General features: G+C 47.3%; 1 protein-coding gene across 1 annotated transcript in view; it reads right to left on the bottom strand.

Moving 5' to 3' along the window:
* The window catches only part of Znf689 (zinc finger protein 689), a 28,550-nt gene extending 14,753 nt beyond the window's left edge, over positions 1-13,797 (bottom strand). The window contains exons 1-3 of the mRNA XM_021205811.2: positions 13,315-13,797; positions 13,025-13,138; positions 8,846-10,031 (exon numbers count right to left, since the gene is read on the bottom strand). Coding sequence (XP_021061470.2) covers positions 8,846-10,031; positions 13,025-13,138; positions 13,315-13,519 — 1,505 coding nt within the window. The 5' untranslated portion in view covers positions 13,520-13,797. The remainder of the gene's footprint in view (positions 1-8,845; positions 10,032-13,024; positions 13,139-13,314) is intronic.
* Between the last annotated feature and the right edge of the window lie 767 nt (positions 13,798-14,564).

Below are 14,564 nucleotides of genomic sequence, written 5' to 3' on the forward strand. Positions count from 1 at the left end.
GATTAAAGGCGTGCACCACCACACCCAGCTTATTCTTAACTACTACAGGACCTAGAGTAGAAGGCTCTGCAACAAGTCCGTGCTTCTGTGCATGCTGTTCTGCCACTTGAGCCATATGAACCAGCAAACACAGTGGTATCTAAGGTGTTTTGGTCAAATGAAGATGCTATGTGGAGCCTTCATTTGCCCTCTGTAAGTGAATTATAGTGGAGGCCCTTGGGATCTGGCTACAAGCCCCCATCATCAGCAAATTACTCTCCTTTTGAAAAACCACTCTCAGATGTCAAGGCTTAGTAGAAATTGAATGCTTGACCACAGGCCACTGAGTTCCACAACCCGAACTATCTGTCATGGGGCTAGGGCCAATTGAGTTGGTGTCTTTGTTACAATTACTACTGTCTTAGTTAGGGTTTCATTGCTGTGAAGAGACACCATGACCAAGGCAACTCTTATAAAGGACAACATTTAACTGAGGCTGGCTTACAGTTTCAGAGATTCAGTCCATTATCATCATCACAAGACATATAGGCAGACATGGTGCTGGAGAAGGAGCTGTCAGGAAGAGACTCTTTGGCAGGCAGCCAAGAGGATCACACTGGGCTTGATGGAGCTTGAGCATAGAGACCTCAAAGTGCCCCCCCCACACACAGTGACACACTTCCTCTAACAAGGCCACACCTCTTAATAGTGCTACGTCTCCGTGGGTGTAATCAAACCGTCACATTTAGTGATCAGAAAAGGATTACATCATCAAATGGAAGTAATAAGTGCTGGGAATATAGATAGATCAGTGGCAGAGTGCCTGCCTAGCATATGTGAAGCTCTAAGTTCAGTTCTCATCATACACACAATAATAATATACATGTGAATATATGATCTGGCCCAAGGATGTTCTGAAGGCACAGGTAAGACACACGTGGCCCAGAATCCCATGCTTTCTGCCTCGGCTCCACTTTGCCTTCTTGCTCTGAGCCCAGGCTTTATGGAGGACATTCTATGAGCTAGTGACAGAAGGGAAGTCGAGGCTTTGACTGACAGGCAGATAGAGGTGCACACTGGTCAGGCATTGCCTGAAGTGGACAGCTGCAGCACTGCAACTCTCTGGAACATTCCTGAAGGATGGTAATGGAGGGACATCTCAGTGAGCAGAGCTTTAGGAGCACCTAAATGGGCACTTGGCTTAGGAGGAGAAATAGCCAGATGTGCTCATCACCACCATAACCAGGGTTTGGCTGGATGGTAAGAGACTAGAAAGGCATGTGGCTGGAAACTGGTCATAAAATTGGGGCAAGCTGGACTTGGTGGTTAACATCTATAATCTCAGTACTTCTGAGGATGAAGCAGAAGGATCATGAGTTCAAAGCCAGCATAGACTCTTTTTGACTACATCTAAAAGAAAGAAAGAAAGAAAGAAAGAAAGAAAGAAAGAAAGAAAGAAAGAAAGAAAGAAAGAAAGAAAGAAAGAAAGGAAGGAAGGAAGAAAAGAACAGGACATTAATAAATTGCTTAATTTAGGGCAGAGGAATCTGGACAGATCTCTGAGTGTGCAACAGAAATGAAGGTGTTCATGCCTGGAAGGCATCCTCATCTCTCTGTGCTAATGTCCAGGTGATAGGAGGCCAGATCGGACTTGAAACCAGACATGTGGCCTTGAGCAGCTCATTTAGTATCACTGAGCTTCAGATTCTGTATCTGTTAAGTAGAAATCCCTATCAGGGAAATAACCTATCAGGGAGCTTAGAGATTTGAAAATAACAAAGCCACCTTTGTTTTTCGTGGTATAACACACAGCATAAGCATGTAGGTTTTGGTTCCTCCTGCCTTACAAGTCCCACAGAGACAACACCAGGGAGTCCAGAGAGACGCTGAGCATAAAACACCAACTACTAGGGTGAAAAAAAATGGGTTGGCAGCCCTGCATGTTCATGTACATTGTATGTGGGGGGGAGGGGGGGAAGAGAGAGAGAGAGATTCATTATCTAACCTAGAATGACCTAAAATTTTTGGATATGATCTTGCCTTAGCTTCCAAAGTTCTGAGATTCCAAAAGGTACAGGAAGGGCACAGCTGCCCCTTACAAGTAAGCTCTCTCTCAGAGTTGCTGCAAACACAGCCCTGAGACTGGCCTGGGCCAGGTCTTCTTTGTTGTCTCCTCTTCCTCCTCTTCTCCTCCTCCTCCATCCTCCTCCTCCTCCTCCTTTTGCTGTTCCTTCATTTTTTCTCAGTTACTTTCCTGAGGTTTGGTTTGTTTTTACTTTGAAAACAGAATCTTCTGTCTCTGCGTCCCAAGTGCTGGGGCTGCAGGCTTAGGTCACCCCGGCTGATTCAAAGAGACACATTAAAACCAGCTAAGGAAATGGCATACGGACGGCCGGGAGTCCAGGGAGGGGAGCACAAACATCGACAAGGAGGCGCCCTCTTCAGTGAGTCCTACACAGATGTGCTTAACTCTCCCACAGTTGATTTGTGACAGCTTGTACAAACTGCCCATGACTTAGTGACCAGCTACATGACTCTGTTCCCATAGTGTTGACCGTTAGCCTCTTGGACCACAGTGCCCTCTCTCTGATCCCTGTGAGCAATAAGTATCATTAGGTTATGTTTAGCCAGTCAGGTTAGCACAGCATGAGCCAAGAATCCAACACACAAACCTGTTCTCATTGCATTTTTTTTTTTCAGACAGGGTTTCTCTGTTTAGCCCTGGCTGTCCTGGACCCACTCTGTAAACCAGGCTGGCCTCGAACTCACAGAGATCCACCTGCCTCTGCCTCCACAGTGCTGGGATTAGAGGTGTGCGCTACCCCTGCCCAGAAAATGTAATTTTTTCTTTTTTTCTTTTTTCTTTTTTTTTGTTTTTTTGAGACAGGGTTTCTCTGTGTAGCCCTGGCTGTCCTGGAACTCACTCTGTAGACCAGGCTGGCCTCGAACTCAGAAATCCGCCTGCCTCTGCCTCCCGAGTGCTAGGATTAAAGGCGTGCGCCACCACGCCCGGCTCCTTTATTATTTTTTTATGTGTGTGTTTTGTTTGCATGTCTGTTTGTGCACCATATACATGCAGTACCCAGAGGGCCCAGAAGAGGGGATCAGGTCCCCTGTAACCCCAGTTACAGACAATTGGGAGTAACCACATGGTTGCTGTGAGTTGAACTTATTCTCTGAAAGAGCAGCCAGTGTTCTCAACAACTGCGCCATCTCTTTAGTCCTGCATAAAATCTAAAAATTTACAAGTCCCTCCCTGGAGTGGGCTGAATACTACTCTTAAGGATGAGCTTTCTGTGGGATGTGCAGGTTTTAACAACCCACATCTGCTGAGTCGGCCCTTTGCTGCAGCCGCCTGATCCATAGTCCCCTGTGCCTGTAGAATCTAGCAGCATTTGGGATCTTTTAGATTTACAGTCAGTTTAGACCCGATGCCCCAAATCCCTGAAATGTCTAGTTATTTGCCCTCTGCCAATGCCTAGTCACCCTAGTAGGTGGCTGCAAGTGCTCTTGGCAAGCTAGGAAGACATGCAGCTTATTTTTGCTGAAGTCACACAGTCTTCATAGCCTCCCTTCATTCAGAACTGAGGATGAGTCTCGGGTATAGAATGCCTGCCTAGCTTGCACAAGGCACTGGGTTAATTCCAAGCATGACCGAAAATAAAAAGGTGGGTGAAGTTGAAATTTAAGGGTTCTTTGGTGAGTCAGTTGTGTTGGATGGTGTTTTTGTGGGGTAAAAACATGAAGGAGAGTGGTTTCCTGAAGTGGACACAGGTGAAAGGCTAAGACAGACTTGTGAAGGAACGTTTCACTGAAGCAGACACAGGAGAGAGGATGTTCTGTTAAAGTGAACATGCGAAAGAACACACGATGAAGGATTCTTTGCTAACGGCACACATGTATTGGTCCGACTTCCATTGCATAGTTGAGCTGCATCTGTCGGGACTCCGGGGACTCAGGCTGATTGCTTGCGCGTGCTGAGGCAAGGCACGTGGAGGACACGTGATGTTTGGAGGGTACAAGTAGAACTCCACGGAGTGATGTTGCTTCTCTGAGAGAGGATCCCCTGAGAGAGGCACAGCCAAGAACTTCTCCTGGAATTCCTGCTAGCCTGGACTTGAGCCAAGGCTGAGGGCCGGCTGTCTCTGCTAAGTTGTGTCACTGCTATTGCTATCCTGACTCTACCAAACTGGGCTACTGGTGTATCTGTGGGGTGTTTGCAAGTGGATGGTGCTGCTGCTGCCTGGTGACCTGTGAACGGAACTGCAGATTTCCAGACAACACCGACAGGAGTGGCTCCAAAGAACCTTTCTAAGCAGGTCCACTTCCCCTGCCCCACCCCTGTATCCTTTCTTTCCCACTACTCTGGAGGATGGTGGGTTATAAGGGAGGTTAAAGTGGTTAAGAACCATCATTAAAAATAGCATTCGAAAAAAATGCAAGTTCCAGGTGGGTGCCAGGTATTGTAGACCTGTGAGTGGCTCAAGTGTGGTACTTGCTGAGGGCAGGGCCTTGCTCTTTGCTTTTTTTTTCCCCCCTCAAAACTCAGAGGTGTGGAGACAACACAGAAAAACTGTACTTTTTTGTTTCAGTTTTTCCAGAGCTGAGGATGGAACCCAGGACCCATCTCACTGCTCCCTCCCCCTAAGCACTCCCCCTCCCCACACACTTTGAGACCAGAATTTTATTATATAGCCCAGTTCAAACCCCCAGGCTGGATTTGAACTGATGGTCCTCCTCCTTCTGTCTCTCAAAGTAGCTGGCAGTGTCTGGATTACAGAAGTCCATCACCGTACCTGGCTTTTCTTAGGGTTCTTGCAAATATTAGATGCACTGTGTCTAACAGTGCATGGCACACAGAAAAAGCCCAATCAGTGTATCACTACTTAAAGTGGAGACTTCTGGTTTGTTTGGAAAGTCAGTTTTGTCAAAGGATGTTTTCCTGAGGCAGACACAGGTAAAAGGATGATTTGCTAAAGCAGAAACGTGAAAGGACCTGCGATGAAGGAGTCTGAATATGACCCACAGACATTGGGAGCTGGAGCACTGATTTGGTTTGCTTCGTCTTGCATTCTTCAGTAACAGCACACATGTTTTGGTTCACCTTACACAGCATTGCTCAGCTCAGCTCGTAGTAATGCAGCCATTGGGAGAAACTTGCTAATGAACTTCTTGTAAGGTTCCTGTGACTTCTTGCTCATTCAGCGACCTTGGGCCAACTGTCGAGCCATGAAGTTTCTTCAGGATTGAACTATTGCTGCTGGTTTGTGCCTGGTGTCTGCCTGCCTAGAGGACTGAACTGCAGCTGGTGGTTTGCATTTGGTGTTTGCTATTAGACTGAACTGCTGATAAAGAAGATTGAGCTCACCCCCAAAGAACTATTGTTAAACAGGTCCCCCACATCCTAATATCTTTTCTCTTCCACTACCTCTGGTTAGTAGTGGATAAGAGAAGAGGTTGAACGTTTATTAAAAGTAGGTTGCAAAACATTTATGCCTACAACTACTACAGTTGACTGCAGACCACAGTGCATCAGTGAATGTAGTGTGTAGAAAACAGAATGCACTCTTGGATAAGAAATTATCAGAAACGAAGTGGATAACTCTTTAAAAACAAAAAAAACAATGTTTTAAAGACAGATTTTAGAATGTTTATAGGCCAGAGTAAATGTGTACAAGACAAGAGGACTCTCAAAAATCTAGAAGAGTGATCTAGAAGACTGTAGAGTGGGCTGGCCTGATGCTGCTGATATTCTAATGCCAATACTGATTCCCCAATGCCTGTTTGAATTCTTACTCAGAGTTCTTACATAGACCCAAGTGATGCTATATGACTTTGCTCCTGAGTTATTTCTGATTGGTGTATAAAGATGTCAACAGCCAATAGCTGGGCAGAAGAGACATAGACGGGTTTAGGGTTTCCAGGCTTGGCGGGTCAGAGGAGCACCATGAGGGGGAGAAGGTAAATGGGGGAGCCTCATAATCCTCAGGGCTGGCCAACTGGAGTTAAGAGCAGCCCAGATGAAACATAGTAATAACTCAGGGTTATCAATAGAAAGTAGATTCCAATAACATAGAGAGTAGATATCTGTCCAGCTCTTGTGCTGTTTAAGGTTTATTGTAAATAATAAAAGTTGTGTGTCTTTTATCCGGGAACTGAATGATCAAGGTGGGATAGAAATCCCGAATTGGGATTAAAACTTTCTACAACAGAAGAGAATACTAGAGGTGGGTAGAATTCAGCCTAGCTGTATTGATAAACTTCACAGCTGAAGGGCTCCCCGAGAACTGAGGGTACCCTGGGGGACTGGGAGAGGACAACGGGATGTGGATCATTTCTTTTTGTGGTCCTTTGGTGAACAATAGGTACTTACTGCTAAGAATATCTGATATCTGAAATATTGGAGGAGCAACTGAGATTAGGGCTAAGAAAGCAAGCATGCATGGACCACAGCCCTTCTCAACAGCTCTGTGATTTTCCCCATAGAGTTTATAGAGAGGAGTTAACTGGAAACATGACAGGATCTTCACTGACTAAAGTGCCAGAATCACATTTGGAATGGACCCGGGCAATAAAGGGCCTTAAGAAGCTTACATAGTGGGGAGCAAGGCTGGGGGAAGGGTATAGGCGACTTTCGGGGTAGCATTTGAAATGTAAATGAAGAAAATTAATAATAAAAAAAGAAGCTTACATAATTCTCATCTCTGCTCTCCATGGACATGGTGGAAGTCAGTCATAATAGCTTTCATTTTAAGTCACAACCTGGAGCCAGAAGCAACTGTAAAATGCCTGTATGAGGAATTACTTTGCTAGTATGTGGTAACAGGGGCAGTTCTAACACTGGAGGCTTGGCAGGCATCCAAGGTCTTGGCTAAGAAAAGGCTTGGTCTAAGGGGTTCAATCTCTGTCCTAACATTAAATTTCTTCTCAAAGAACCAGATTCATGTTTTGTGAAGAGTAATTCCAGAAGGAGCAGAATTCTTCCATTAAATATTTTAATGAAATCCTATCTGGCACTGCCCCTGACCAGAGGGCATTCATCATCCATGAAGAAACAGACAAATGGTTACAATCAACTTGCTACATACCTAAACATAGGTAATTACAAATCAGTGTTTCCCATCTGCCCCCCACCTACAGCTGAGAGCAGATGCATAGAAGAAGCAGATGCAGGAGGATGACCCAGTTCAGCTGTTGGATAAGTCATATTTGATGTACCACTTTGGTACAGCTGCCCAAGGCAAAAAGGTAGTAAAGTTTTACTGAGCACCTAGTCAGGCGGGTGCCATTTTTCCAGCTATTAGTCACGTGTAGCAAACTGAAGTCTACCAGTTCCATGTCCACCTCCTGCTGCTTGATACCAGTCACCCCATTTTTTCTTAAATAAACCTCTCAGTGTACTGTGCTGATGCCTCACACCCAGCCTGAACCAATTTTCCAAAAGTGGTGAAGAACTGGTTTTATTCCATCTTTAAGAAGAAAGGTAAGGGTGTTTAGAGATCTGAAACTGGGGTTGGAGAGATGGCTCAGTGGGTAAGAGCACTGACTGCTCCTCCAGAGGTCCTGAGTTCAATTTCCAGCAACCACATGGTGGCTCATGACCACCTGCAGTGGGATCTGGTGCCCTTTTCTGCCCATGCAGAATAGGCATGTATACATAATAAATAAATCATCATCCCAAAACAGTGTGGCCCAGAGTAGTTAAGATTGGAGTATACAGCACATAGTGTGATACTCAGTTGTTTCTGTATGATCCCTAAGAGACAGATTTCACTTATGGGAACCAAGAGCCACTCTTCCAAGAATGACCAGGGGCTGGAGAGATGGCTCAGTGGTTAAGGCCACTGGCCGCTCTTCCGGCAGACCTGGGATTCAATTCCCAGCACATGGTGGCTCACAACATCTGTAATGCAGTTTCAGGGGCTCTGATTCTCTCATCTGTCCTCCTTTGGGTACCAGGCCCAATCATGATCTAGAGATATACATGTAGGCAAAACATTCAAACCCATAAAATATAAATAAATAGTTAAAATATGCATATACTCCTTTAAAAAAAAAAAAAAAAAAAAGAACAGTTGACCAGAGCCCAGCCTACCAATTACTCAGAAGGCTGAGGTGGGAGACTCACACATTCAATCTCTCTGTCTGTCTCTCTGTGTCTGTCTGTCTCTCTGTGTCTCTCTCTTTGTTTCTGCTTTTCTCTCTCTCTGTCTCTGTCTGTCTGTCTCTGTCTCTGTCTCTCTCTCTCACACACACACACACACACACACAAACCTGGGCACAAAATAAACTGATTCGGTTTTCTGAAGAGCTACCCTATGGGTAAAGTATTAAGCTTACCCTAGACCGGGTTTACAAAGGAGAATGCAGTAAATAGCCCCCTAAAACTTAGCACCATCCTACAAGGAAATGGCCCACACGTGAGGCAGTGAGCTCCTTTTTAGCGATGGCCTATCACTTGGCAGGAGTGTTGCAAATATGGAGCCAAACTCAGGTTTTCCACATGATACAGAGATAAGAGACAAAGCAGGGGAGGTTCTGCCCTCTATAAATGACAGTCTCCTGACTGAATGTTATCTGTATACACAAACCAAGAAGGCAGCCCCTAAAAGAGACTGGGAGAAGAACACACCCATATTATTTTAAGACAAGTTAGCTTGGAAAACTTTAATCACATGGCATCACCTCTCCTGGTAACTGTCTCAGACACGCTGTAGGGCACCCAGTGTGGTGGAATACACTGGAGTTCAGGCTGTGGAGCAGGGGGCCAGGGCTCTGGGACTGCTCCCGTTCTGTAGGACCTCTGGCAGCTACTCCTGAGTTTTGCGCCCCTCCATAAAGTGACTTTCTGTAATCCTTGTCATGCTAAAGAGCACTGCTCCTCTGGCTGGGCCCTCCTATAAGAGGTCTAGGGCTACCATTGGGGGTGTTGGGGCAGCACTTGTGGACAGCCAGGGACCACCTCTGGCGGAAGCACCGGCCACACTCAAGGCAGGGGAAAGGCTTCTCCCCCGTGTGCAGAAGCTGGTGCTGAGACAAGTGGCTCCACTGGGCAAAGCGTTTGGAGCAAAGGTCACAGGCATAGGGCCGCTCGCCTGAGTGCACACGCCGATGACTGGCCAGCAGTGAGGGATAGGCAAAGCGGCGGCCGCAGTCATCACAGGCATGCAGCTTCTCCTCCGTGTGCGTGCTGCGATGGATGGCCAAGGAGCCGCTCCTCCGGAAGGCACGTCCACAGTCTGGGCAGGGGTAGGGTTTCTCGCCTGTGTGCAAGAGCTGGTGCTGCAGCAGGGTGCTGCGCTGAGAAAAGCGGGCTTCACAGTGCTCACAGGCATAGGGCCGCTCCCCAGAGTGTACACGCCGGTGGCTAACCAGGCGAGAGGAGGAGGAGAAACGCCGCTCACAGTCAGGGCACGGGTAAGGCTTCTCTCCAGTGTGGATGCGCTGGTGGATGACCAAGGCAGTGCGCTGGCGGAAGCGACGGCTGCACTCTAGGCAGGTGTAGGGCTTCTCTCCTGTGTGTGTCCGTTGGTGGATAGCGAGCAGAGATGGATAGGCGAAGCGACGCCCACAGCTAGGGCACTGATGAGGCTTCTCACCGGTGTGCGTGGTCCGGTGATTGGCCAACGACCGGCTCCGGCGAAAGCAGCGGCCACAGTCAGGGCAGTGGTAGGGCTTCTCGCCTGTGTGTATGACCTGGTGCTGAGACAGGTTTTTCCTCTGGGAAAAACGTTTGCCACACTGGTCACAAACGTAAGGGCACTCACCAGAGTGTGCCCGCCGGTGACTGACCAACAGGGATGGGTAGGAAAAGCGGCGCCCACAATCCGGGCAGGGATAGGGTTTCTTCAGATTCTGGGCGCACTTGTGGCTCTCCAGGGCGAGGTGGTCAGGGAAGGTACAGCCACAGTCAGGGCAGATGGGGCCCCCAGATGTCTGCCTGGGAATCAGCCGGGGTTTGCTGGGCTTCCGCCCTCGTTTCCCCTTTCGGGCTGCTGCTTCCTTAGGTGGGAATACTTCCTTCTCTTCAGTCTTCTGCCTGGTTCTGGTTTCTACCAGGAAACAGAGAATTAGCAAACATTAGACTTTTATGCTTTCCTATGAACAACATTAATGGTTTCAAGACCAATCCACTGCGCTCCTGTTAATTATTAGATCAGAGGGCATTAAGAGCCCCTCAAACAACTCACATAGTTTTTTTTTGTTTTTTTTTTTTTTTTTAGGGATATTAAACTGACTTTAAAACAAGAGTGTTTCAGGGGCTAGCGGTTTGGCTTGCTTGGCAGAGTGCTTGCCTGGATCCTGAACCATACATAGTGGCTCATGGCTCATCCTTGATGTGTCACACAGAACATCCGAGGCTTTACTAAGATGCATGAGACTTTGTCCGTACAAACAATCCGACAGAAAACTTGAATTTTTTTTTTTTTTTTTTTTTTGTAGCCGTGGAGTAGCTCAGGGGTACACAGAAACCCTTGTCCCTACTTAGTTTCTTCCAATGTTCTGGGTTTTTGTTTATTTTTTTGGTCAAGGTCTCACGTATCCTAGACAGGCCTCTAACTCACTATGTAACTGAGGATAGCCTTGAACTTCTTTCTTACCCTCCTTCGTCCACCTCCCAAGGGCTAACATTACAGGCAGGTGCCGCCCTTATCTACAAGTAGCACTGGGGAGCAAATCCTGAGCTGTGCAGTGGGAGGCAAGCACTCTCCCCAGGGTGCAGCGCTCCACACCATCCTTACAGGACCTTATGATGCAGGACAAATATATACAGTTTCCCATACCTTTCCTACACACAAGATAGCTGCCCCAATGTGGACTCTGGGATCCAAACTCAGAGCTTCGGGCTAAAGCTGCAGATGGTCTTAACTATGTCATCTCTCCAGCCCAGGATTTGCATTTTAAAAAACATTCCTGTACTGGTTTTATGTCAACTTGACACAAGCTGGAGTCATCTGGGAAGAGGGAACCTCAGTGGAGAAAATGTCTTCACCAGGTTTTCTGAACAGATGGCCTTAGGTATATAAGAAAGCAGGCTTAGCAAACTAAGAGAAGCAAGCCAGTTAGCAGCCTGCCTCCATGGTCTCTGCTTCAGTGCCTGCCCTTGACTCCTTTTGATGATGTACTGTAATGTGGAAGTGGAAGTGAAAAACTCTTTCATCCCCAAGCTGCTTATGATGTTTACCACAGCAATAGAAACCCTAACTAACACAGACACTGGTACCAGGAGTGGGGTGTTGCTGTGCTAAATCTTGCTATCTGTTTTGGGGAGGGTGTGATAGTAACTTTGGAGCTGGAAAGTCTATTGGGTGCTCAGGGCTCTGTGGGTTACTCTGAAGATAATGCTGAGAGCAGTGCATGGCCGATGCGTATAAAGCTCCAGAGTGAAGTTTGAGACTGCCTACAATTCTACCACTTATGTGATATTCGTTTATTAAAAACCACTAACGGGAAACCTTTGCTTAACTGGGACAATGGATGCTATTAGCTGGATCCAAGAAATTGACACAAGTAAAAAACAAAAACAAACAAAAAAAACAAACACCAGCATCAGCAAGGATGATAAATCTGGAATAGCTCCTCCAGGTCAGCACACAGAAGCTGTGGTCCATGACAGGGCCAAGGCTCATGCTGGCAGCTAAACTTGATTATGTGTAAGTGTCCCAGGATGTACTAGTCTTGAAGGCATAAAGGATCATGGAGAACAATGGAGGCTTGGCCCTGTGACAGGAAAGCCCAGACCATTGGTGAATGCACAGCCTCAGTTGAAGTAGAAACCTCAGGATTGAAGGGGTCATGGAGATAAATTAAAGCCTGTCACCACGTGGTAGGCTCAGTGTCTCTAAAGAGATCCCAAGAGAGGCTCCTAGTGAACCTGGAGCTCCAGTGTTTTGGAGAGAGCATTAGCACAGATGACCAGCAGCTTGAGAGTGGAGTTGGCTGTGTGTGCAGTGGATGACAGAGGAGCTTAGAAGGTCAAAGTCTCAGATGGCTGTCACTGAGCTTAAGTAGACTTTGGATTTGATTTTCCTGTAACTGTGCTCTGGTTAGTACTTCTTGGAATAAAAATGTAACTTTTTTTTTTATAGGAGACTTTTGGATATTTTAGAGAAACTCTGAAAGAGACTTTAGGTATTTTAAGGAGAGTCTGAATTGAGTGTTTGAATTGAGATCTTGGAATGAACAAGAAACAAAGGTTATGGTTAAAAGGGATGGGTTTGTGTGTCAAGCTGACAAAGGGGTCAATTGTGCTGGCTTGTTTTATGTCAACCTGATCCAAGCTAGAGTGATTTGGGAAGAGGGAACCTCAATGGAGAAAAATGCCCTCACCAGACTGGCCTGTGGTACATTTTCTTAATTAGTGATTGATTAAGATTGACATGGGAGGGCCCAGCCCACTGTGGGTGGTGCCATTCCTAGGCAGATGTTCCTGAGTATGTAAGAAAGTAGAGGAGCAAGTCAGGCGGCAGCCTTCCTCATGGCTTTCTGCTTGAGTTCCTGCCTTGATGTTCCTGCCCTGATGATGTTACATGAAAATATAAATGAAATAAAAAAAAATAAAAGCCACTTTTGGTCATGGTGTCTATCACAGCACAGAAACCTCTGACCAAGACAACTCCCAAATATGCAGCTGGTCTAGGAGCACTTTGAGAGAGTTGTAAAAAAAAAACCTTGGGCTGTATTTCATCCAGTAGTTCACAAGCCTAGATGAACATTCCAGTCAATGGGGCTTTTTCTTTTTTAAAGTCAAGAGTGAACCAGGGGCTAGAGAGACGTCTCAGTGGTTAAGGACTCTTTCTAGTCTTCCCAGGACCGATGGGAATTGGAGGAGTTCAATGGAGGCTAAGTCGGGGATCCTGGAAAGCAGTTATCTTTTTCATAGCTCAGTAATTCACTTATGTCAATGGAGCACCGCCTGTAGTTCGTTTGCCCACAGTACAAGCAACCTGGTTAACTCTCATCAGACGACAATTTTAGATTGGGTCGACAGTTTAGGGCATTACGCAGGAAGGCAGTATGGTTTCTGTGGGTATTTTTCACTCACTTCTCTGGAATGTTACCCATCTCCGGTACTCCTGCGGATCTAGGGCTGCTGGTTCCCAATCATCGGTATTTCGTTCCAACCAGGAGATGAGAGCTGGTTTGGGACCTGCGCATCCTGGGGAAGGAGAACCAGTCAGAGAGCTGGCCCGAAGAGAGGATGCTAAAAATATACGCCAACCCCTAACAAGCCGATCGCAGGTTAGGACCCTGGGCTCCCAGCCCCAACTCTACCCCGCCCTCAAGCTCCATCATCCCTTAGGCCCCGCGTAAGCAGATTGGGCCGGGCCTCACCGAGCGCGCCCAGGAGGCCGTAGTTCTCGCGCATCACATCCCGATACAGAGTCCTCTGAGCGGGCCGCAGACACCCCCACTCCTCCGAGGAGAAGTACACGGCCACGTCCGCGAACTTCAAGGCCCTTGGCTTCCTGCCCCTTTTCCGAGTAGGTGCAGCCTCTCCGGGTGCCCGTAGGAGAAGCGGAGCCGAAGGTGGCGCCATCGGACCTGCTCTTCGGCCTTGCCACGGGGACCCGGAGACCTAGAAGCTCCGTCGGGAAGACCGGGAGGAAATCTGAATCGGCTGCCTGAGGGGCCGGGCGGCCCGGCACAGACCGCCCCAACCGTTATTCAGGGAACTCTCGCTGGAACTTGGGTGAGAGGCACCGGAAGATGCCTTCGGGGAAGATGGCGGCGCTGCTCCTGCACCACCGCTGCCTAGAACACAGGCAGGTTCCAGCTATCGATTTTATTGACCCGAACGCCATGCCGACTTCTTAACCTCCCTGCCCTAAAGTGTAATGGCGCTGCGAGATGGCTTCTTGCCTACTTTCCTCCTATCTATTGCATTCGTTTATTGGTTGGTAGCTGAAGATCGGGCGTTCTGATTGGGTATCAGTGAAGGCGGCCCATTTGAATGAAGCCAACAGATTCTTAAGGGCAAGAAGGTGGATCCTGTGTCTAAGCTGGTTGTGAGATGTGTTATGAATGGGAGGCTCTTGTGTTCTCCAGCGTTTGCCCTACTTGGAGAAGACGTTTCTACAGGTCTTCCAAAGGGAAAGTCACACAGTGTCAACATGGATTTTTGAACAGCTACATCCTACGATCATAAAGTTCCTGTCACAGCCAGGAATTCTGAAAAGTACTAGATGAGAAGGGAGCGGTGATAACGATCTGATGCACAAATGGCGCGTCTGGTAGAACTGAATGACTAGAATGGTAAGTTCTTGTACCTTGGGCAGCTCCTAAGAAGTCTATAGAAATGAATGGCCGGCCGGGCGTGGTGGTGCACGCCTTTAATCCCAGCACTTGGGAGGCAGAGGCAGGCGGATTTCTGCGTTCGAGGCTAGCCTCGTCTACAAAGTGAGTTCCAGGACAGCCAGGGCTATACAGAGAAACCCTGTCTCGAAAAAAACAAACAAAGAAATGAATGGCCTACTTTGGTAACAAGGAAGTTTGCTTGTTTAAAGGTGAGACTAATAGCTTTGGGTTTATCCTTTCTTTGTACAGTGGAATGCACATTTAGGCTACCAGGGGGAACAAAAAGC

This window comes from Mus pahari, chromosome 1 (assembly GCF_900095145.1).
Source record: "Mus pahari chromosome 1, PAHARI_EIJ_v1.1, whole genome shotgun sequence".
Taxonomy (NCBI): Eukaryota; Metazoa; Chordata; class Mammalia; order Rodentia; family Muridae; genus Mus; species Mus pahari.